Consider the following 26210-nt stretch of genomic DNA (forward strand, 5'->3'; position numbering starts at 1 on the left):
ACAGAACTGAAAGTATTTGGGATGGTTGGATTTTGATTCGTAGATACAAACATAGGAGCTTTTACCTGACTTACTCGTATCTAGAAAAAAAAAATGTACAATATTAAGAAAATTAATTAAATTTAAATTTGATTATGGTAAATTAAGTTAAATGGCCGGAATGTAAATTCTTCAAAATGGTGTTTCATAGTAATTCTATCACAAGTCGATCTCAGGTGTTAAAACAAAACTTTGATGAAGAGATTATGATAAGATTCAATTTCAGCTTCCAAGACATTCATTAAGTATCTTTTACTTGACACCTTCCTCGTAAATTTACGAAACGCTAAACCTATTGAATGGCGACTTAAAGACTAAAGTGAAAATTTATAGACTCGAGTAACGATGGTAGATGGTTTCGAAATTAAGATTATGTTTCCAACAATATTGTTATCGAAGTAAACTTGATCAAATTAATTAAAACTTCGTACATTCCTTAACTGGCAACCGCTAAGCTTCGAGATTGGTATTTATTTCCTTTAATCTCTGTGTATACTCTTCAATTTTGATATTAAAAATGCCTGTTAAATGTTTATTTATAATCTAAAGAGTTTTTATACCATTAAATTAGATAATAAACTGAAATCTTCTTCAGCAAACGTCATTACCGTATATCTCCCTAATACTGGCCATAAAATTTTCAAAAACAACGCCCCACGGCATTCGACGTTCTCTTTTCAAATTTCAAATATGGAAATTCGCGGTTAGATCTTTTACGTTAACGACAGGCCGAACGGCACGGGGCGTATCCATAAATTATTGTGACTTTAACAGGTGTACTTGTGAGATAAGCGTTTGCGCTGCATGTTTAGCTGTAATCTAAATTGAAATCAGACATTCGATCGGCGACAGAAGCCGTGGAATAGTTGTGAGTGGGGCCGTTGCGCTTTGTTCTTCATATTTCTTTGTAGAATAGGCTTGTAGGTACTTAGGGCATGGCAAAGGAATGTTTGATTTGTCATGAACAGGTCACGTTCATTCTTGACTATAGACTTGCAGATAGACTTATCCATTTTAATGAGCTTCTTGCGCTGCTTCTTCTCAGCAAAGCAGTTATACTAGGTGTAAAAGTGCTTTATAAAAGCTTATTTGCAGAAAGTAAATGGCTTTAAAATTTTCTTTTGTGTTAGAAACTAGTGTACCATTTGGACAATAATTTGATCGATTACAAAACATTGCTTGAAGGTTTGGCAAAATCTAAAATGTGATCAGTTATTTGTAAAATCTATAATGAAATTAACTCACTATTAACGAAAATATTCAGTGTACAGTCGACAGCTCATCAGATTATACATTTTTGTTGCGAAATCGCCCATATTCTAACTTTATAAGATGCACAATGTGTAACTTGATGTGACGTCGTTCATACTACTGAACGAAAGTACAGTTAGCATTACTTCTGCGCGCAGTAAAATAAATCGGAATTAACAAACTGATGGATATGTCCGCTGCGCACGATTCGTGGAAATGTCAAGTTTGTTAGAGTTATTCCCCGGTTTGAACTAACGTCCAATTATACGTCTCGTCTATATTTCGTTAGACATAAGTCACGACAAATTGGATCCTTGTTAATGTGATTGATGGACGGACAAAAGTTGAACCGAATGCTAAAAAGATGCGTAACTAAAAGTGTTTGTCAATTCTCGATATAACTATAGATTTTTATTTTTATCAAAGTATTACAATATGAAGTCCATAATAGTCGGTAATAACACGATTCCGATTTCTTTCTATAATTAAAATTGTTTTATATAATTTAACTAAATCCCAAATTCTTAGCTTTGGGATTTTTGCAATAAAAAAATGTTATAATAGTTAATTGTGTGTTGTTAATTATGTGATGATAATTTCTGGCAAAACAAGATCAAAATCAAAATATCAAATGTATTTGTAACATTTGTTCCACCAAAATTGATAATAATTATAATAAACTAAATCAAAATCTTTAAGTGGCAATTTATTGCAATGATGATCAGTTATCACCTTTAAAAGACATTTGACCATCATCGCAGTCCCATCTATTAGTGAAATAAAATATTCAACAATTCAAAACACTTTACTTAATCCAGCTTCACGTTAACCTCAGTTTAATTCCCAATTTACAAGTCTTCTCCATAAACCGTCGGTTACAACGTTACAACTCGACCAACCGCTTGCCGGTTCATAAATTTGTTCATAGGGCCACAGTGAAAAAGGATAGTAAAGCATCTTTGACGCAGAACCAGTATGTGTATCCAATAGGCAAACAATAATTCAAATCCATGATTTATTACCCTGATGGTAATAAATGAGATACAGGCCAAGAGCTTCCTCGTAGTGGATTAAAAAAAACTTTTTCACGGTAAACAAACACCGTGAAAAATATGGATTGAAAAAGCTATTTTAGTTCTTATCTGTTGACTGTTTTTAAATCTCACACACTCTATTTGAATAAACAGTAAACGGAATGATAATAATAACATTATAAGCGCCAAAAATAAAAGCTTTACGCTGTTATTACGATAGCAGATTTATGGTTAGTTATTATGGTAGTTAGTAACATCCAAATTGATTGGTGTCACAGTTCTTTATCATTGGATAAGCGCTTAGATTTTTTCATAACATCTACTAATGTAGGTATGTAGCTGTATTGAAATCATTATTGAATTCATTACAATCATAATGACTCAGGCGCTGGATGCAGGCCGCTACCAACTGTGTGTCATTGGGGGGCCTATGTTCAGCAGTGGACGTCCTGTGGCTGAAATGATGATGATGATAATGACTCGCTACGTCTTCCTGGAAGACGTAGCGTGGGCAGGCCTCCTACTAGGTGGACCGACGATCTGGTAAAGGTCGCGGGAAAAGCCTGGATGCGGGCAGCGCAGGACCGTGCATTGTGGAAAACCTTGGAGGAGGCCTTTGTCCAGCAGTGGACGTCATTTGGCTGAAACGAACGATAATGACTCAGCGCAGCGTAGGTAGATAGGCGTTTATTATTTTACTAGCGGCCGCCCGTGACTTCGTACGCGTGGATCCCGTTTTACCCCCTTCATCTATGTATCTTACGCGGTTTAGATTTTTTCATACAATTTTTTTTCCCGCTAACTCCCGTTCCGGTGGGAATTTTGCAATATCCTGTTGTAACTAAGCTTTAAGTTTACTAAGGTACCTGCATGCCAAATTTCAAGCGTCTATATTACGCGGTTTAGATTTTTTCATACAAATGTTTTTTCCCGCTAACTCCCGTTCCCGTAGGAATTTTGCAATATCCTGTTGTTACTAAGCTTTAAATTTACTAAGGTACCTGCATGCCAAATTTCAAGCGTCTATCTTACGCGGTTTAGAGTTTTTCATACAAATGTTTTTTCCAGCTAACTCCCGTTCCCGTGGGAATTTTGCAATATCCTGTTGTGACTAAGCTTTGAGTTTACTAAGGTACCTGCATGCCAAATTTCAAGCGTCTAACTTAAGCGGTTTAGATTTTTCATACAAAAGGATTTTCCCGCTAATTCCCGTTCCCGTGGGCATTCTTAAGTATCCTATAACCTGCCCAGGAGTATGAAGAATAATTGTGCCAAGTTTCGTTAAAATTCGTCGAGTAGTTTTTGTTTCTATAAGGAACATACAGACAGACAGACAGACAGACAGACAGACAGACAAAAATTTTACTGATTGCATTTTTGGCATCAGTATCGATCACTAATCACCCCCTGATAGTTATTTTGAAAATATATTTCATGTACAGAATTGACCTCGCTACAGATTTAATATAAGTATAGATATAGATTTAAACTTAGATAAGGTTTCAAAGACGTCTTACTATTTGTTTGACTGTGGCAGACATCGTCACAGTCGCCTACGCAGCTAATTTAACATGTCGACGGAACCTAATTAGATCTTTACTTTGCGATAGTTTACCTAATGAATAACCTGGTAGAAGTACTCGATAGACTAAGGCTGAGTTGCACCCACTTTGACCGTAACTTTAACGATAACCGGTGTTTTTTGTAGGCTGTTTGACAGTATTTTGACGTTTGTTAAAGTCAAAGTAAGATGGTGCAATCCAGCCTAAGATAGTAAGACGGTTTACATAAAAGGCATTCAGAACTGAAAAGCGAACGTAGCTAGAATAAAGCAAATCATATTATGTATTTATTAAAAAAATCTGACGTTAAGAGTCGCCTGGTCTAAATATTTTTTCAAGTTATTTAAAAAAATACATAATATACCCAAAATACAAATGAAACAAAATGGGTTTTCTTCGATTTTTAAAATGAACTCTATTCAAAATAAGAGGTTTATAATATACCAATTTTTTTATGTTGGAATTTAAATAAGCAGTGTTTTAAAGTGGAAACTAGCGAGATTTTGTATAGTATCAGAATAAATTAATCTTTATTATTCTTTAAAATGGTTTTGCAGTCAGTGTGAAACTTATTTACGGCAAAATAAACTTGTGATATAGCCCAAGATTAAAATAAAATAGATGTAAACTATGCAAAAAGGACATTAATTAAAGTCTTCTTTGTTTAACGGTCCGACGTAAGGCTGAGCTATGTAATAAAAATTTAATTAAGACAGATTGCTATACAAGTTGGTAAGAAATGCTGTATTTTTGCAGATCAAATCTGTAATAGGTACTACCTAATTCTTATATTAATGGTAATTAACCTATGAATCACATACAAACCGTTTTACGAAAAAACCTTTCAGAAATATTTGAAACGAAATAATACAATGAAATCTTTAGAAAATCTTTAAAGTTTACGATGCTATTAATATTTTATTCGGTGTTTTTTGTATGGAGTTTGACAGACTTTTGACGTTTGTTGTAGTCAAAGTAAGATGGTGCAAAAATATTGTAGTAGATTATACAGTGGATCGGTGTTTTTTTTTGTCCTGACACTGTACAACAAAATATAACGGAATATAGTTAACTTTTTAGTGAAAAACAATCCAATAAAAATCTGAATAGCAAATCTAAATTCTCATAGTTTTTGATCCTCTATCCTCGCTACGTAAGCTCCTTAACAGAATAGAATTTACAAGCATTACTCGTTTGTCTTTTGGACCGTTTGTGATTACACACTCCGTCGGGGTCCGCAATCCGTTCGAGACTTGTAATGGCTGCATTTTAATGTGCAGTCCCTAAGATGCACTTGGTGTGAGTGCTGCAACTAAGTTTGTAACGAGAACATGGAATGTATTTATCAGATTATTGGCAATTAAATAATCTTCCTTTGTTTAGATGATTAAATATTTGTTAATGCTGTATCTATATACTTAATTACTTATCTACAATTTATTATGATTCTATGGGATATGAACTTCTCGATATTCACTATAGTACACTTAAACGTTAATAAATTTTACTTCAAGTGAGCTGTAAGTGTAGGTATATCAGTACCTAACAATTATCAGCTATAGGAAGTCCATTGAATAGAATAGAATAGAATAGAAAGTATTTATTGGTAATAATCATAAGCTTTCCGAACGAACTGTAAATTAGGTATTTTTAATGTTAATACTCTGTCGTCAAATCTGTCTTCGATTTCAGACCAAATAAATCTTTCCACCCTTCATAAGCTACTTTTGACATTAGAAATGTCATTAGCTTGAGAAATAGAACACATCTGGCATGTCGTCACTTTTTTGTGGTTTCTAAGGCTGGGTCGCACCACGTAACTTTAACAGAAACTAAACGTTAACCGGTGTATTTTGTATGGAGTTTGACAGATTTTGACGTTTGTCAAAGATAAAGTAAGATGGTGCAACCCAGCCAAAGTTTTTTGTTTAGTGGAGGTAATTATGTGTGATATTGGTTTCAAGTTTCGTAATATCTGATTTCATACTGCATTATTAGGCTGAGCTTTTTTGAGTGAAGAAACTACATTTTAGTGAATTGCCTGAATCTACTGCGTTGAATTATTAAACTTTTATCGATGCATCATATTCATAATGTAGTTTATAATTTTGAATTGTAGGTACCTTGCAACTTGTAGACGTAGAAACGTCTAAGGCTTAGTTGCACCGTCTTGCTTTAACTTTGACAAACGTCAAAAATCTTAAACTCCATACAAAAGCACCGGTTTCTGTTACTGTTACGGTTAAAATGGTGGTGCAAATCAGCCTAAGAGACTTCGGTAGCCATTATTGGTTTTATAATGCTGATATAAATAAATAAATACAGAGATCAGTGTGAATCCGTCTCCGAATAAGACTTGTTCATTTTACTACTACAACCTTCGCAGGCGTACCGGGTCTTGCTAAATGGATTATAACATTTATCAACAAGATACTAAGGATAATTTTAGCAACACAACCTGTACAGTGTCTTAGTTTGTAGCCTAATATTCTCTAGACAAGGTTAGGCCCAAATATATAATATTGTATTATACAGGGTGGAATTTTGTAACGCCACCTGGAGGGAAAGTACCCTTAGTACTGTAGATAGAAAATTTTTCCCAAAGAAAACATTCCTTTATTTTTGAAAAGAATGAGAACTGCATTCAAAGGATTTCGAAATTATTTCGAAAATTCACCACCATACCATACAATTTTCTGTAAATACCTAATTAAAATAATTTAAGATTTCATGGTTTTTCCTTTAATTTGATTTATAAAGTTTGTTAGAGAGATTTCATCCTCACAATTCACAATTTTTAACAGATTTTAGTTGGTTCGATTCCCGGGTGTGGCAAGCAATTTTTTGGAAATCTTTGAATGCAGTTCTAATTCTTTTCAAAAACAAAGTAATGTTTTCTTTGAGTAAAATTTTCTATCTACAGTAATAAGAGTACTTTCCCTCCAGGTGGCATTACAAAATTCCACCCTGTATTATAAGCTCTATTATATTAATCAGCCAACAACAGGCTCCCAGACAGAAGCCTTTTCTTTTAATTATACGAGTAAATAGTAAGCAGATGGTACGTGGCGAGGAGGCGTTTGCGCATTTGTGCTAGCACTTAGATAAATCCAGGATTAAGCGACGTATCTCGCATATCTCTTGTTTTCTTGCTATTCTCGCTTTGTGGTAGTGTTGTTCGGTTCAAATTGTACGCATATCGATATCGCTGTATTATTTTAGAACCTATTTTTATTGGTACTTAGTTTAAGGTTTTATTACAAAAGAATCTTTCTTTGTTCACACGCTACATTTGTTGTTACTTTGATATTCTGCATACCTCATAGTAGAATGTTATATGTTATGAATAGGTATGTAATATTAGGTATTTATATATTATGTAATATTAGGTATTTTTGGACTCGTGTCGACGATTATAAATTATTTATTATTTTCGACCACAAACAGAGTAATTGAAATAGAGTCGACAAAACGTTACTGAACAAACGTTATTCAACGATCACGATTGGTGGCTCGTAGCGGTGGCAACGATCACGAAGGCTTTCGATATATCGATACTGTCCCAACACTACTGTATTATCTCGCTTGTGTTCGCTCCACGCAGTCTCACTGAGCTTGTTAGCCGGCTCCGTCTGTGGTGTAAATTGAGTGTCAATGTTACGAAATTTTGCAAAATTATCGATAAGGCTTTCGATCTATCGATGGTGTCCCAGCACTAGTGTATTATCTCGCTTGTGCTCGCTCCTCGCAATCTCACTGAGCTTGTTAGCCGGCTCCGTCTGCAGTGTTAATTGAGTAACGGGCACGTGTGTCAATGGTGTTACGAAATTTTGCTACTACTATATCTTGATTCAAACGCGGATAAATTGCGTATAAATTCAATACGTTTTTTGGAAAATTCGAGAAGGTATTCACGAAATTTCTGTGATGTTACTGGCTTTAAGCGGTGACGAGGGGTTTGGCTGATATTAATTACAATATACTATACAGTATGATCATGAAAGGGGTTACTGTGGGTGGTGCTTTTTATATTGAGCTAAACAAATAAGTAAATCTGAAATTACTCACCAGCACCATGCCAAAAAATAGTTTGTCAACTATTAAAAGTATGGGGAAGTGTTTTTTATTTTATTTTGTCTATGTTTTCCGACAGGGTTTTCTTTAGATACCTAAATGATATTGTTAACTTAACTGAGTCTCGTCCTTTTAAAAGTAGTCTAACATATCCATATATTTTAATGCAAAGTCTAGCTATTTAAGTTTTCCAGTATTAGTTACAGAGATTAACATATATGTATACAGTGTGAGTCACGTTAAAGTGTACATATGAAAATAGATGAAACTAGTCCTTTTTTTATCGACAAAAAAAGAGGTCAAAAAATTTTTGAGATTTTTTTTTAAATTTTTTATAGAATTTTTTTTCTTCCAATTACTTATTGTAAAGAAAACGTAATAACTTCTAAACTAAGCGGTATATCCTGATAAAATAAAAACAGTAATAATGCTAAATAACAGGCAATACTAAAAAAATACATAAAATACACAAAAAAGGCCAACAAATAATAAAAAATGATACTTTTTGAAAAAAAAAACTGCTTTTAAATTCGTGATTTTTTGGTTATTTGATAAATTTCTCCAAAAAATGCCCCTATAACAGGTAGTTTTTATTACTTTTTATTATTCTTTATCGTATTATCTTTGTAAAACCAAAAATCGCATGTCTCTATCCCTATCACAACATTTGCTATGAATGTTTGAACAAAGGCCTGCCACAACATTATACTCCGCTACAGGTAGAGACAATTTTAATTTTAACTAAAATGCTTATTTTACTTCGAAATCTTTTGTTTTTATTTGAAATCTAACTTGTCTTTATCAAAATTACAAATCTAGAGCCATTTTCAGTTTCGTTGATAACGAAGCTTTGAATGGCGCGCCCGGAGTGGCTTAGTTCAAACGATCATTGCAAACGTTGTGATAGGGATAGACACATGCGATTTTTGGTTTTACGAAGGTAATACGATAGAGAATAATAAAAAGTAATAAAAACTACCTGTTATAGGGGCATTTTTTGGAGAAATTAATCAAATAACCAAAAAAACACGAATTTTAAAGCAGATTTTTTTCAAAAAGTATCATTTTTTTATTATTTGTTTGCCTTTTTTGTGTATTTTATGTATTTTTTTAGTATCGCCTGTTATTTAGCATTATTACTGTTTTTATTTTATCAGGATATACCGCCTAGTTTAAAAGTTATTACGTTTTCTTTACAATAAGTAATTGGAAGAAAAAAAATTCTATAAAAAATTAAAAAAAAATCTCAAAAATTTTTTGACCTCTTTTTTGTCGATAAAAATAGGTCTAGTTTCATCTATTTTCATATGTACACTTTAACGTGACTCACACTGTATTATAGAGTTATTCACAAACAAAATTACCTCCTTTGAATTAACTAAGTAAGACTTGAAATCGTATTACAGTCAAATATACTAAATTGAATGGCTTCATTGGTGTAACTCAGTTCATTTAATTTAACGTTAACCAAACGACTGATTTCATATACATTTAGAGGGCATCTCAAGATATTCAGCAAAGTTTGACAACAAGAGTCACAAAAGCAGAAGTGAGAAACAGACTACGAGCTTGTATTAGAAGACGGGGCTCACAGTTTGAGCAGGACTTAAAATAATGTACCTAAATAAAATTAGGTGATACAATTATTATTAAAATACTAAGTTTTTCATTTATTGAGACCCAAGAATAGTTGTTAGTGTGACTTTTTTATTTATTATTTTTTTTATGAAAGTATCTTACTAGACGTTTAAATTCAAATAAAAAAATAATTATGTAGTGTTTGTTAAACACCTGTACCTTTTTGAATAGCTAATGAATCAAGGAACTAAATTCTGTAATTTGTACACAACATTCCACACATTTTTTCTTGGAAATTCTTCGTTTAATTACCTAAAACATATTTTTTTTGCAAAATAATACATGGTTTTTTAGCTTTTACTTAAGTAATGACGATTCTTTCTTGCAAATTTTAATTTAAAATGTCAATTCTATTATTTAGCTATACGAGTACAACAAAAAAGTTAACATTATTCCGTATTCTTCATTGCAAGGGTACATTTTAACATAAAAACTGGAGATTTTTTTAAAAATACTTAAATCTTGAATAACTTGGAAATGAACAAGTTTCGGACATGGTGTCATATGACTTAAATGACTGCAAATAAGCTCTACTTTAACCCCTTTCAAGGAATGTATCGCTTTACCTGTCACCCTGTATATTATAGAGTTATTCACAAACAAAATTACCTCCTTTGAATTAACTAAGTAAGACTTCAAATCGTATTACAGTCAAACATACTAAATTGAATGGCTTCATTGGTGTAACTCAGTTCATTTAATTTAACGTTAACCAAAACTTATTTAACCAAACGACTGATTTCATATACATTTAGGCTGAGTTGCACCACCTAACTTTGACAGTAACTATAACGTTAACCAGTATATTTTATATGGAGTTTGACAGATTTTTGACGATTTTCAAAGTTTAAGTAAGATGGTGCAACCCAGCCTTAGTAATAAATGCAAAAGATATTCTATATGCCTGTAAACGACGATGTTGAGACGTTAATTTGATTAAATAATATTCAATTCATGTAATTTACATATGAGTAAGCTCGTTAAGATAGTGTTACATAGTATGTGGGTGGGTACGTCATATTACATGTCAAATATATTGAAATGCTGTAAATACCTTGCACTATCAAGTTATTTAATAAATTGAAGTTTTACGGACACCTTATCTTGATGCCATCCACCTAGTATACGTAGGTTGGTAAATAAGCCTAATTTATTATTTTGTATATACCTTCACATGGAAACATTGCTATGCTATCGGATGCTTAAATCATTGCAGTGCTAATTCAAAGTGCAGGTCGCAATTTATACAGGGTGTTTAAATCATTTAGGAAATGTATTCTGTATCACGAGTAGGGTCTTCGTAAAAAGGATGCGATTTAAATTTCATCCTGTATTTATAAAATAACAAATGATTTTGTTAAAATTGTGAAAACCAGGTATACATTAAATACGTCTTTATTATTTCAAAGTTGAATTATTATGGTCATGCCGACTATGGTCTTTATTATTTTATGCAATTAATAACGGTTTTCAGGTGTTTTAATATTGATCTGTTTTCTAGTATTTTGTACCAAGTTAGCTACAACAAGTAATTAATTGCTGTTGGTGTACCTTTATTAATAAATAAATAAATATTAAATACTAAATGCTGAAACATTGCATTGCGGTAATAGGTAGTAGGTAATTTAATAAAATTTCCGATTGAACGTCCGAACTAATAAATGAATGTTACCGCAATATTGGCTGGGGACTGAATATTCATCTAGACAGCGAATACGTTATGATATAGCGCATTGATTTGTAGTTTCGAATCGGGAAGTGGCTAACTTGATTTGTGACATCGCTTCGCTATTCGATAACTGGAGTTTGTTGACCTTATTGACTCTGGAAGTAACTTATACGTATTAGATTGAATCTGGTGTTAATTGAAGATTGTTGGGACTTATTTATATTTTCTCTACCATCTTCTGCATTGCCCGTTTCCTGAGTGGTATAAAATTACACTATGGCTCAGTTGAACCATTTTACTTTCGTTTACAAACGTCAAAAATCTGTTAAACTCTTTACAAAAACACCGTTTATTATTATAGTTACGGTTAATCTTGGGTGGTGCAACTCAGCCATATGTCTTACTAGATTCTGCTCGCGTTTTGGAACACATGGACATTCACATAGTCTATAAAACGTACGTAGTTTTTTTTAGGTTTTTTAGTTTAAAAACGAACTTTGACAGCCTACCTGTCAAAGTTAGATGTAACAAAAATCTAGAAAGAGACAATTGTATTTGCAACCCTTTTTGCAATTAAAACTTTATAATTACAAATTAAATAGTATGGGAGATCTAATTTAACATCTTAAAATTGTTCATTGAGTCATTATACTCATCATATAAAGCTTTTATAAGTATGATAATTATTTACCATAAAGTTTGATGATTAAAGATCTCAATTACCTTTTAATCGCCCGCAGACCCGCAAAAATGTGCATTCAAAAATATAATTAAAGCCTCAATGATCGTCACAAAATCTGTAACGTCAGTTTAATTACAGTGCCACTCGAAAAACGGACGCAGGTAACTGACGAATGGGTTATTATCGCGAAATTGGATCTTGTTAACTCGCAGACATCAAATTGAGCCCTTTATGAATTTATCTCTTCATTAAACGATGCTCAGTCCACTCACAATGATCATTAGCGGTATTGTTAATGCCGATGTCGATTAATTTCTCATTTACCGCCAAATTCCGATTTACCGACGGTTTTTACCTTTCCGCATCGTCCGCATCGATTAAATATTTACTCGGTATCGCAAATTATTTCTCGATTCGGTAATGCGATTGTGTTTTGTTTTATCCACCCGCCGGTGCTTTGCGTATGAATTGTTAAGGCAGCGGAATCCAGTTCGGACCGGATTTTAAAAGTAAATAAATGATAACACACGCGGGATTATTCTGATAACGTATTGTAGAGAAAAAATGCGCTTTGCATCACAAATAATATAGAGACACTTTTATTTACATTTTGATTTTCTATCCTTTAAATACAAGAAATAGAAGGTTACTTACTCTATTGGAGCGGTTTGTATTACAGAATATATTTTTAGTTGCAAAATAACTCTTAATAAAACTACGAGTACCTACATAAGATGCCTCAGTGTTCAGCTTGATGAGCTCTCATCTGTACAGACTTGAAAAAAAATACTGGCCGGTTCTAGTTCATAGTTCGCGTGAAAGGTCCATTGAAGATACATGCATATTTGATCATACTTCATGGACAGTCAGCGTCAAATAGTTCGTGGCCCGAAAAATTGACAACACAGCTTTATTCCAATAGCAACAACGACGTGTTGCGAAGTTTTGGCTACTTTAGGCATCATGAACTACACTGGTCATCATAAAAATCGACCCACCCGCGACAAGCACTTTCAAACGTATGCATCCCCACTTCCCACCAATATTACCATACTATATTACCATTTAAAAGCCTAGTTCTAAACTTCATTTCATTAATAATAATAATAATAATAAATCATTCTTTATTCAAGTTACTAGGACTCAGTTTGTTAATAACAATTGCACTTAAAAACTATGTTAGTTGAGTTGAAACAGATGTAAAATTGAATTTAGATTTAGATTTAGAATTGAAATAAGTATTATAATAAATTATACTCATTTCAATTCCAAATCCACAAGTGTGAGGTTATGCATACATGAGTCATCCCCGCTTCACTCCATAGGCTGTGTCACAGCAATGCCTCACGTACACACAATCCAACCTGCTCGCAATCATGGTCAGGATGCTGTTGCCACTACTCCGGACCCTGCGCACCAGGGATGCACATTTTTTGCGCATTGTGGTAAAAAAGCAGTTGACCCGTGCCTCTGCAAACATCCCTGACGCACTACAGAAGCGGGGCAGTCCCAACAGCACCCTGAATGCATTATTGTACTGCACCCTTAGGGCATTGAAGGTTTTTTGAGTGTATCTAACCCACAGGCTACACGTGTAGAAGGAGGTACAATATGCTCTAAAAAGAGCAATCTTGACATCCGCTGTACAGCGCGCTAACCTGCGAGCCAGCATGTTCGCTCTCACCGACAATGCCCGCCGTTCTCTTTCTATATCCTCATCATCCTTGAGGCCAGGGGTCAATACGTGACCAAGATATTTAAATTTATGCACTCTCTTCAGTTCAGAGTTATTAAGGAAGACCGGTGGTAATACATCATGACGTCTACCCCTGGCCTCAAAGACCATGAGTTGGCTCTTTAAAACATTATAAAGTAGACCATGGGTCCCCGCATACTCCTCACATTTGGCCACCAATTTTCTCAGACCACACACAGACGCGCTCAGCAGCACCATATCATCCGCGTAGCTTAAGTTATTGACGCAAACTCCATCTATATGACAGCCGATTCTGGTGCTGCTGAGCTCGCCTATGAGGTCATCAACGTACAAGTTGAAAAGCGTTGGCGAGCACAACCCCCCCTGCCTCACCCCGCACTCCAACCCATACGCATCCGACATGGTTCCCTCCCATTTAACATTGTTGACCTGGTCTTTATACCAATATTTAAGGATATTTACGAGTTCAACCGGCAGGTGTGCTTTTTCAAGTTTTTTCCATAATTTGTCGTATGAGACCAGGTCAAATGCCTTAGAAAGATCTAAAAAGCATGCGTATACGGGAGTTTTGCGCTCCGTGTAGTATGTGACTGTATGCTTAAGACACAACACCGCGCTTTCCGTTGACAACCCTGGCCGAAATCCAAACTGACTATCACGCGGTTCAAAGTGGCCATTTAGCCGTGTATTAAGCAAGCCGTCAAAGACCTTGGAGATAACAGTTGCTAGCGAGATAGGCCTATAGTTATTTTTGTCCGCGAGATCGCCCGTCTTATTCTTCACTATGGGCACTACCACCGTTTTTGTCATGTCACTAGGGATGTAGCCATGTCCTATGCAAAAATTGTATAACATGTACAATAATCGTGGCAAATGTGGCCCAGCAAATTTTAGGTGCTCAATGCTGAGACCGTCATGACCAGGGGATTTCCCTCTAGACATCGCTTGTATTTTTAATTTATTTTAGGAAAGTTTCACTTTATTAAAGGAAAGTTTTTTACCCCAAAAATGTGTCTGTAGAAGAATCCAGAGTCACTTCTTCAAAAAATAGGTAGTTACGCTTGACCCAACTTTTATGGCTATAAAACTGTTAAGTTGGGATTAATCGCTATCCATCTGTTAAAGAGGACACGTGAGATCATTATTTGGTTTTATAACCATAAAAATTGGTCTAATTGATCCCAGAGATGAGCCCAAAGTGAGGTCTTATTTCAAGTTTTTCAAGTCACATTTATTGTATATGTTAATCGTTTATTACGAAATTAAATGTGTTTTTCTTTAAGGATATTTATTGGGCTTTCAAATAACACCAATATTGTTGGGGCACCATGATTGTGTCAGTAGAAACGAGTTCTCCTGTAAAACGTAGGTGGGCCGATTTTTGTGATGACCAGTGTATTTGACGTCAACTTTACCTTTATTTTAGAAATTATTTCTACCCTTGTTGTGTTATATCAAATGCGCATTACGCAAGTATCGAAACATATTCGTATATACAGAATCAGTACTAATACTGAATGTTGTTTTGTTTCAGTTGTCTGAGTCCCCGCTCGGCGTACTTCTACGAATTCCCCCCCAGTGGTAAGTGATATCACTTTGACTTCACAGCTTGAAAAAACACGCGAAATTTAACTTTAGTGGCTTAAAAATACAGTTGTTACACTGCAAGTGTATACCTAAATACGTAATTGTAAGGTGCGTTACGTGCTACGTTTTGATGAGGGTTTCCTTCGCTATTAAAATTCTATTCACCCCGATTGAAGTCGAGATACGGTGTTGAACAAACGTACAATTTGTTCCAATCTGTTTTTTGTTATGCTTTTGGAAAATTATGAAAGAGGTTGATTGTGTGGTTAATACTTTGTTTGATGACGTATTAACTAACTTTGACGATAACCGGCGTTTTTGTATGGAGTTTGACAGATTTTTGACGTTTGTTAAAGTTAAAGTAAGATGGTGCCACCCAGCCTTAGAGTGGGCCCAGTCGATTGAAGAAAACATATTTAAAAGTTCAATCCAGCGACTTGGCGAGCTAAACGGGCCAAGTCACTAGGAGACTCAGTCAGTATCTATACTAATATTATAAATGCGAAAGTAACTCTGTCTGTCTGTCTTGCTTTCACGCCTAAACCACTGAATCGATTTTGATGAAATCTGGCATAGAGATAGTTTGAGTCCCAGGAAAGGACATAGGATAGTTTTTATCCCGGTTTTTGAAACAGGGACGCGCGCGATATTTTTTTTCTGTGATAGACAAAATTCCACGCGGGCGAAGCCGCGGGCGGAAAGCTATTTGTAGGCCAATTAATGTTTTGTTAGATCCTTTATGATGATAAAGGATCTAACAAAACATTAATTGGCCTACAAAATCTACTAAAAACATTGTTATTACAGATTGATACTGTGCTATGTACTATCCTTAAATAAATAAATAAATAAAAACATGCCGCAATTAAACGTTTTCCTGATATCCCCAATCAAAGCTCAACTATTAATCAGACTAATGTCTACCACACATGCTTAATCCGTCAAAGATAAGAACTATTCTACAAAGCCTCCATTTACTTAACGAGAGTATCTCGATTCATACATAATGCCTTCATACATTATTTAGCTACTCGTTAGCTATCGCACGACAGGGCCGTACTCTACCTGATTCTATTTTTAGTTAGTGCACGTAAGGGCCCTTATAGGACTAAAAGCCCTGAAATTAAATTGTGTCAGATGACATGGAAAATATTTTTTTTTAAAGGATCGCACTGTTACACAATTATGAAACTGTTCTTAAAAGATTTTTGAGATTTCAATAAGAGTAAAGTACTTAATTATTTCTCAGCAAGACATTCACTTTTTGGAGCCAATGCTTGAAATGCATTTGTAGAGACGAATATTAGGTATATTCGTCTCTACAAATGCATTTCAAAGAGACGCATATAAAACTTTCGTAGAAATATTGTTATCTAAACCTGTAAGGAGAAGAGTTTTTGTTCCAAATGTAAATAAATAAGTCGACGGCATTTGCATGCAAAAAGTATTCGACAGGAGATATATACTCCTGTTGAATACTTTCATTTCTGAGTTGTTCCTTTACAAGCATTAGCAATCTTGGAATCCTCTATTAAATAATTATAATCTAACTAACTTGATTGACTACATTTCATGGGCCCCGTGACCTAACAGTAGGTCGGGCCTGATACTTCAGGGGCCCCGACTTACCCAACGGTACCTAGATCCGGCCCTGTCCACTATAATGAAAACATTTCCGATATGACACATCGCGTGTTGGCTGTGTTTGCAGTTATAAGTTACCCTTTAAGTACAGACTGGCAAGTAACAATGAGAAGTTCCTTAATAAACAGGAGATTAAAGAAGAGGACTCATTAAATTCGGTAGTAATATTGAATAAAGTCATCATCATCAGGTCTAAATGACCTGCTACAGGAGGACGATTCTCTCTAGCTTACCAAAGAAAATGGAAGATTATCCTATATTTTTCACACTGGCTAGACAGACATGTGAGGACTGAGGCCTGATGTTCGCATATTTTTCTCTAAGATATTTTTGGGAATACGAGTAATAGAGTTTTTTGTTATTCAGAACAAAGCAGTTATTTGACTGCAATCTCACCTGATTTTAAGCGAAATGCAGTCTAGGTTGTAGTTCTATTTGTACTCTGGCTCATGCAGCTAAAAATGAAAAAAATGTGCATGCATGAGTAATTTTATGGCGTTACTGATCGTCAATTGTTCTCGCGTAGTAACGTAACGCAAATAGTATAAAAGTAACACAAATGTACTCGTAGTGAGCTAATTAGAAGCCGTTTTTTGTGATACTTGTACCGTAAACCAGTTGTTTATTATCATGTCACACGAACCAGCCAGGTGGTAACTTAGTAAGCAATAAAGAAACGCAAGGCCATTAAGCTCTTAGAATATTCCGCTTCACGCGATTGTTTGGAAAAGGTATTTTCTAGGTGCTAAGTACTTGATTTATTGGCCGCGAGTCGATTAAGTACGGGTGAATTAGGAATAAACGCTTGTGGTTCGTACCTTAAAAATACCTAGGCGTTTTGCGCACGCTAAAATGTGTTGTGTGTGTTTAATGTTCAGGTCGTAAATTGTATTTATGTAGGTACACGTAGGAATGTGAGGATTATGATTAAGTGCCCAAACTGAACTTAATGGAAAGTTAGCCACAAAGAACCCTTATGGGTTGAGTATTAGTATTTTAAGAGCCAGGCAGTGGGCAGGGTACATAGTACGCAGAACTGACTGCCGATGGGGCAGCAAGGTTCTGGAGTGGAGGCCGCGTACTGGAAAACGCAGCGAGAGACGTCCACCCACAAAGTGGACCTACGACATCGTAAAGTTGCTACCGCTGGACGCAGGCCGCTACCAACCGGGCAGCATGGAAAGCATTGGGGGAGGCCTATGTTCAGCAGTGGACGTCCTATGGCTGAGATGAAGATGATGATTTTAGAGTCATTTCAAAGTCACAAGAACCAAACAAAGTATTCAAGTGAACTTATTCTGCACTGGTTTTACTTGACTTGGATTGACCGTTTTTGCCCTTGAACGAGCGTGTTACATCACATGTAATACTAACGTTATTAGCCTGATTTATGTAACGACTTCTACAACTAAAGGTCGAGGTTGAAACTGCCAATCGTTTATCTTGCTCATTTGGCTGTCGTGTGGCCTAACTTTTTCTTTTGAGTTTCTGTAATAGATTTTGCATTTGCATAAGTTATGAGGGAGGCGATATATTACGTACTTTTTTTTAAATAGATGTCTATGGTTATCTTATTTACACAGCACATCCATGGACGTACGAGTAGGATTGATCACAATTAGTTAGCAATGGACAGATGATAATGAACTAAACAGAACGTAAAAAAAGTTTGTTAGAATGATGCCCCATTTCACCATCAATACCTAATTTTTAAGAGACCCCTATAGTCTCATTTAAAAATTAGGGATTGATGGTGAAGGTACTACTTACACGAAGTTTGATAAAACTTAATACAATGTTATAGCGTAATCCTTATGGAAAATTACTTGGTTGGATAACTTTTCATCAAAACCTAAGCAGGAACATTCTACTAATAACGATAGATAAAACAATAAATTGGAAAAATGTGCTTCCTACAGTGGACATTGGTCGATATAAAAATAGATGCTTGAATAAAGTGACTTTATATCTTCTTACTCTATCTTCTTGTTCACAGATAACTGCCTCGGCACCGCCAAGAAGAAGGTAACAACGTTCTCCAGGCTGCTGCGAGGACTCAAATCCCACAGAAAAGAGAAGCACGGCTCCTGTTCGCCCAAGCACACGCACAGTCCACGTCAGATACTACCTCCGCAGAGGGTAAGAATTTTTCAAATGCTATCGTTAATTTTTTATGGTCTTCCAGATTATAGGGTGTCTACGGACGACGGTAATCACTTAACATCAGGTGGTCCGTCTGTTCGTTTGCCTATTGTCACATAAAAAAAATCTTACTACTAGAGCTAAAGGAGCATAAAGAACTCTTTTAACCTTATAAGTCTTCATGGTCTTCTAGATTTCAATCTGCCGGAGTTGTAGGATCATTAAGGGATCTTTCAAATCCAGGACCTCTAGACAAAGTAACATTCGTGACAGTTCTTATTTCGAAATCGCTTCACGGTGCGATTGAGCCTTCATTGCTTGGGTTTTATTGGCGGTCATGTTGTAGATTCTGGCTACATGAGTTGTAATGGTAGGAACGAGAGGTGGAAATAGTCCCATTTACGTAGCGAAGTAACTAGTCCATAGAAAGAAACGCCGGAACGAGGCGATTTCGCAATTACTGTCCCATTTTGCATCGAGGAGCTAGTCTTTTCGGAATTTATAAGCAAGTTTTTATACATAAGTGCGTAAACGCACGTCACACGCTCGTTTTATGCGAGTGAAGACATCCTGTATTAGATGCGCGATCTTATACAAGCGTAGATGCGTGATTAAGTTCGTATAAGCGGACCACCTACGAGTGAGCAATCACCTACACGCGCGTTCTGTTTACCGAAGCGCGAAATGTAGTGCTCACGCGCAAAAACAAGCGCAAAAGCGCAAAAAATGCTGATGTAAAAATTCATCCATATTATTTAGCGACTACTCGTAGAGCACCTCTCAGGGGTTATATCCGCTCGACTATGTATTGATACTTTTAACGCACCAAGGACTTTCCTTTATTTAGATAAACCTACGAGTGAGAAAAGAAGATTTAGTATCCGAATTTGTCTTTCATCCATTAATTACTTTAGAGACTAATTAAATACCTATCTGAGTGGTAAGTTTGTATTGAGCATGAAATTACTGTTGTTTATTTACCAACGAACGTTAGTTTAGCAAGAGTGGAAATAATTCTTTGGGAAATACTGAAATGTAATACATATATGAAATGTATTAATAATGTTTAATTGCTAGTAAGAGAACCTTTAAGATTAATCTTCAACCTGGATCATTCTTAGATGTTGTAGATTTTTTATTTACTTTGTTTTATTTTAGTAGTAGTTATGTAATCTTAAGTATGAGTAGTAATATCCAGAACATGATTACAATCTAATATCATAGAACCGTGTGTATTGTAGCTAGTAAATAGATACTAACAGATATAAAAGATAGCAATTTACGTATTTTAGTGTGTTTTTGTTGTGATGCCTGTGTGTGGTCTGGTGGACCGTGAAATGAAGTAGATATTTATATAAACAGCCTGGAATCTAATCGGAGTCGTCGAATGTTTTTGTGGTTCAACTGATATCGATTGAGCAAACTCGATTATGTAGTGTGTAATTCGATTTCAATTCTTTTTTTGTTGGAAATACAAAAATTAAGTGGCAATTGTGATTGTGTGCTCACGAATTGTTAAATTAAGGTTTTTAACTGACGTATTTTTTGTTTATTTTTGTAGACGTAGCGCGTAGGTACACTCGACAGCATTTCAAGTGTAACAGACACTCTGCAAAATTCGCGTTTATTTCGTGCGGAATAAAAGTGACCTCAGAGTCCAAAGTTACGACTGATATGCTACTGTGTGGATTATTGTATTTAATAATATTATTGTGTAGATATAATTTAAAAACTAATATTATGAGTGACTGACAATTTTATTGTTTATTTAAATAAAATATAATGAATTTATAAAGAATCTCTGAATTAACCAATAGAAACGCAATTGACTCTACCAAAAATCTCTCAGACTCCTTACAAATAACTGCAATATCCACCAAAATATGTCATACAAAAAATCATATCCTAATCTCCTAAGATAATAAGATACAGTCTCCTAAAATTTAACTCGTTGAACTACGCGTCGCTAAAACTATCTCAAAACAAAACAATTTGTAACCGAATCTTCGCTACGCCCGCGGCGCTTCCTTTTTTTCCATACGTTCCCGTGCGTTCCCTTTGCTACCCCCATCCGCCATTATGTTGATCCGGAGCGTCACCGGCGTCTTTACATGCACTCGCAGCAATTAGTATGGGGCGCAGAGATGCATTCTGGACGTTATTTTTTATATTTTTATATGTCCAGTCGAAAAAGAAAACTGAGGCAGAAAATAATGATTGTGGCATTGTTTTAAACAGTGGAATTATTGGCTAAAGGAAGACCAGCTTCTTGACATGCCCTTACGAGCATGTCAGGATAAATGCTGAGCGGGAGCCTATTGACACAGTGGCCCACTATTTTCTATATTCGTTTTGTGTTGTTATTGTATATAATTTGTGCTTACTGTGTCAATAAAGTCTATTTCTTTCTTTCTTTCTTTCTAAAGTGCAAATTAATTAAGATTAATTCCAATAAAGTATACCTAATTAGTAATTATTTTATTAAAACAGCAGGCCCTATAAAGTGTATTCGGAATATTTCAAATACGTAGGTACCTATTACTAGTATACGTTATTGTTATTTATGTGACGTGAATATAATATTAGAACGTAACATTCAGTACCTGATATTAATCAAAAAGACAAATATATAGAGTTCAAAAAGTTGGGCTGATCTTCTAGCGCGCACCTGCATAATATTTTCTATGTGCCTATTCGAAAACAAATTATATCCCAAAAAAGCTTCCTAACTCCATCCCTGTGCGTCGCGTCGTATGCACTCAGCCCGTCTATTTCTTGCGCGTCCGTCTGTTCGTATAATGAAAATTTGAGCGCGTCTGACGCTTTCAAAATGGAAACATTTTTGAAGGTGACATTGACATTTTGACAAGAGACGAATTTGAGAAGTTAGTTTTGTGACTGACTATACTTACATTTAGAGCCAAAGTTAAACTAAGACTAGATAAAATTGAATTAGGAGACTCGTATACTTAAGAGTTTAATTGCTACCAAATTGAAAATGTAAAGATGAGATAAAAAGTATATATTCTTATAACTTACGATAATAACTTGACAATTATGTATACCTGGGACAAACAGTCCAGTTAGGTAGGTCCAACTTCGAGAAAGAGGTTAATCATCGAATCCAACTCGGCTGGGCAGCGTTCGGGAAGCTTCGCGAAATTCTCACGTCCGAAATACCGCAGTGTCTCAAGTCAAAAGTATTTGACCAGTGTGTGTTGCCAGTGATGGTGTATGGCTCTGAGACGTGGTCGCTTACTGTGGGCCTCATAAGAAGGCTCAAGGTCACCCAAAGAGCGATGGAGCGTGCTATGCTCGGAGTTTCCCTGCGTGATCGAATCAGAAATGAGGAGATCCGTAGGAGAACCAGAGTGACTGACATAGCCCGCAGAATCGCTAAAATCAAGTGGCAGTGGGCGGGGCACATAGCTCTAAGAGCTGATGGCCGCTGGGGCAGGAAAGTTCTTGAGTGGCGACCACGAGCTGGAAGACGTAGCGTGGGCAGGCCTCCCACTAGGTGGACCGACGATCTGGTGAAGGTCGCGGGAAGTACCTGGATGCAAGCGGCGCAGGACCGGTCTTTGTGGAAATCCTTGGGGGAGGCCTTTGTCCAGCAGTGGACGTCTTTCGGCTGAAACGACGACGACGACGACGACGATAATAACTAGAAACTATTAAAAAGAGAACAGAAGTATTTTCGGTGCTTTAAAGTGCTTTTCCCTCCTTTAACCTGACTCTTTTAAAAAACTTTGTGATACAGGTTACTTCTCTTTGTTTAAGACAGTAAAAGAAATAATAAAAATAGCATCGGCCGTTTGGTGTAGTGGTTCGAAACGGACTACTATTCCGGAGGTAGCGGGTTCGATTCCCGCACAGTACAAACATTTGTGTTCGTTCGTTCGTTCGTTTCAGCCAAATGACGTCCACTGCTGGACAAAGGCCTCCTCCAAGGTTTTCCACAATGCACGGACATCCAACATTTGTGTGCATGAACATATTTGTTTGTATTGGACTGGGTGTTTTCTATGTATAATAAGTATGTATTTACAAAAAAAAAGTATTTAAGTATGTTTATGTCCGTTGTCTAGTACCCATAGTACAAGCTTTGCTTAGTTTGGGACTAGAAGCGCAGTGTAAAATGTCCAAGGATATTTATTATTTATTTAAAAAAAAAAAAAAAAAATAGTAAAGTTTTAAAAACCACTTACGTGGTTCAAGAGATGTGCAATGTCTATCATTGACCTAATTTCCAAACGTGTTATGCAACGGGTGTTCTAGTTTGAAAATAAACTGAAAGTACTGATAACAGGCCGAGAACGTAGCTTATGATAAACTGAATCCACTATAAAGTCAAGAACGTACATAAAATAAATAAAATAAAATATACAGAACTAGAAAAAAAGAAAAGATGATTGCTTTAAAAACACAACAGAAAAACAAAACAAAGCAAACTTTAAAATTGCGAAAGTTTTTTCATTAAGTATAAAATTATGAACAGCGATTTATCAATTTCTACGTTGGCCTATCAATCAAACAGATAAATATTTAGAAATCTTCAGAACAATAGAGCATAAGGATGAGCAGCGATAAGTCCACATTAACGAGATGAAATAAAACGCTACATTTTTCCACATCTACCTATAGTTATTAAGCTTTAGGTGTGGCTAGTGATGTACTGACTAATGTAGAGTTAAAACATTTAATAGTTAATAACCTCACTTCTTCATGATAATCGTTTGTTTATAATAATCTGTGATATATCTAGTTAAATCAATCAAAACTATTTTATACTACTTTATTACTACAAAAAGAAATCACATAAAACTTTATAAAATATGTTGATCAAATAACAAACTTTGGAGTCAGAGTCATTTAGAGCAACAAGAAAATCTTTGTACGTGAATTTTTGTTCTATTTACGTAGCCAAATAGAATGTTTACTTAACTAGGGTCCATTTGATTTTGATTTGTAGTACAAGTGTACCTACCTAAATCCTGGGATTTAAGTAGCTTTATCCAAATGCCGAATGCAAAGTTTCTATCGATAGTACCAAAAAGTTCAATTTTAAGCTCGATTGCACTAGAATCGACTGCGTTACATCCCTAACGCCCTCGTCATGGCTTTTGAGAAATGACGTCTCCCAAAGTTAAGTCGCTCCAGCCTCGCCACGGTTAAGTTATGGACATTTGCTCAGCCGGGGGATAAAGACCATTAGGGTCCCGTATAATCCTTATCAGGAACTTGCACTTAGGATTAGCAATGTCAGAAGTTGCTTTTTTCGGTATTGACTGTGTCCATTTGTGATTAGGGGATAAGTGCGTTTTTGTTGCGAGATTTGGTGATGGCGCGATGTTCAGTGCTTGGGTAATGGATGGGATGATGAGGTCATCAAGTTTTTGTCCGTCCACTTTCAAGTTGTTCGTAAATTCTTTTGCTTCTACTTATATCATGAGGGTTATAAGAACTGGGCTTACAACACTACCTTGTAAGACTCTATGAGTAGTTATGGCTTGACGTGGGTCAACAGAACTGAAGCGACGCCTCGGGTCTAAACGGAGGCGTTCAAGTCACTCGTATTTTACAGTATTATTACTACTAGAACAGCTTAAATAGTGAGCTGTTTTGGTTTTGTCGAAGATCTTAGCTTCAAAGGACAAGCATTGGTGTTGCGAATTGTTTCAGATAAACATAACAAAAGTCTTTGTAAAAGTTTGCCATAAAAAAGCTTTTACCTAACGAAACACGTTTTGTCTATCTACATACGTATTTATAACCAAACGTAATTTTTTAAGACCACAGCGCTCGCTTACCTCTATTTTTTTAAAAGAATACTAAAAAATTAAAAATATTATAAATTGTGCCGAAATTGCGATACACAAACATTTTTATAGCAATCGTTTTGCATTTGTTAAACCATTGTTATCAGTGAAGTATAAATCACAAAGCGATAATATGTTTCTGAAACTACCCACGATAAAAGCGAACAAATATCTGTGTGTTGAAAATGCGAAATTCTCTATTTCACAACTTTTATCATTAGTTAGTACCAGCAATAAAACTGAAGCACGAGGTAAAAATATTATAACCGCTAGCGAGCCGAAATGTTTTCGCGCTAAGTAGCGAATATACGAATCGACAGAAGGACACGTAATTTGACTTACACTATTGGCACGGAACTTGCGAACGGGTTCTTGTGGTATAATAGTGCCGCTTCTATGCCGTGTTATAGCTTCGTTGGCTCTCTATAGCTGTAATAAAACCTTATAGTTGAACACTATGGCATAACATTCGCTAACGTTCGTAGTCGTAAATACGAAACATCTTGTATCAATATAGTCGCATTGTTTGTTGTTCACACATTTATTTGTTGTAACAGTGTTGGTGAATGCCGTTCATTTAATGTGTCTTGTTTTCTATACTTATCGAATTCACGTTTTCTTTAGTATAGGTATTCTAGCTTAATGTGTAATGTGTTTATGTTTAATACTAGCATTCTTCTAGCATCATGCTAGTATTAAACATGGATTTTATTGAACATGTTTAAGTGATTATTGAATTTTTCCGAACACTTCCTTGCCGGGTGCCAAGTAAAATGCACTGTTATTAACAAAATCAAAATATCCATTATTAACTTCAATTTGAGAATATGGGTACCACATAATTCACCCCCCTATCTATTTTAGTTTAGCTAAGGCGTAAAAACTTTACCTATACAAACAGACCTACTACGTCAAGATTTCTAAAATTAATACATAGTTTAAGATAATGTAATATTAAAAGTATCTGTTGTATAACCAGCAAAATACATCCTACTCCCGTCTAAAAGAATGTACAATTTGTATACGTAGATTATTCTGAATTTAGTTTTACAAAATGTACCCGATATTAAGTTCGCAACTACCGAACTTGTTCCTCGGGGCACATTTATCATGTTTACAGTGGTAATATTTTCATAGCAATGTTTTTGACACAAATTACTTTCCTTGTGTGTTCCGCGCAGAAATTTAAGGAGTTTCTTAACCACTTTTGCGTTGCGTTTTATGTAGATATATTTATCAGATTCGTTTAGTTATAGCTGTTTGCTTGTTACTTTTGGTTCTGTTTGCGTTTGTATAATATATCTTCAGGTTTGTTTATGACAATGAGTAATGTAGTATCTTATGTGTATCTA

The 26210-nt window shown here is 35.4% G+C and overlaps 1 protein-coding gene across 6 annotated transcripts in view; it reads left to right on the forward strand.

Moving 5' to 3' along the window:
- Nucleotides 1-26210, forward strand: part of LOC135073975 (uncharacterized) — a 171259-nt gene that overhangs the window by 128374 nt on the left and 16675 nt on the right. For all 6 annotated transcript variants that reach the window (XM_063968249.1, XM_063968251.1, XM_063968253.1 and 3 more), the window contains exons 4-5: nt 15201-15247; nt 18894-19036. In XM_063968249.1, the coding sequence (XP_063824319.1) occupies nt 15201-15247; nt 18894-19036 (190 nt within the window). The remainder of the gene's footprint in view (nt 1-15200; nt 15248-18893; nt 19037-26210) is intronic.

Source organism: Ostrinia nubilalis, chromosome 8 (assembly GCF_963855985.1).
Source record: "Ostrinia nubilalis chromosome 8, ilOstNubi1.1, whole genome shotgun sequence".
NCBI lineage: Eukaryota > Metazoa > Arthropoda > Insecta > Lepidoptera > Crambidae > Ostrinia > Ostrinia nubilalis.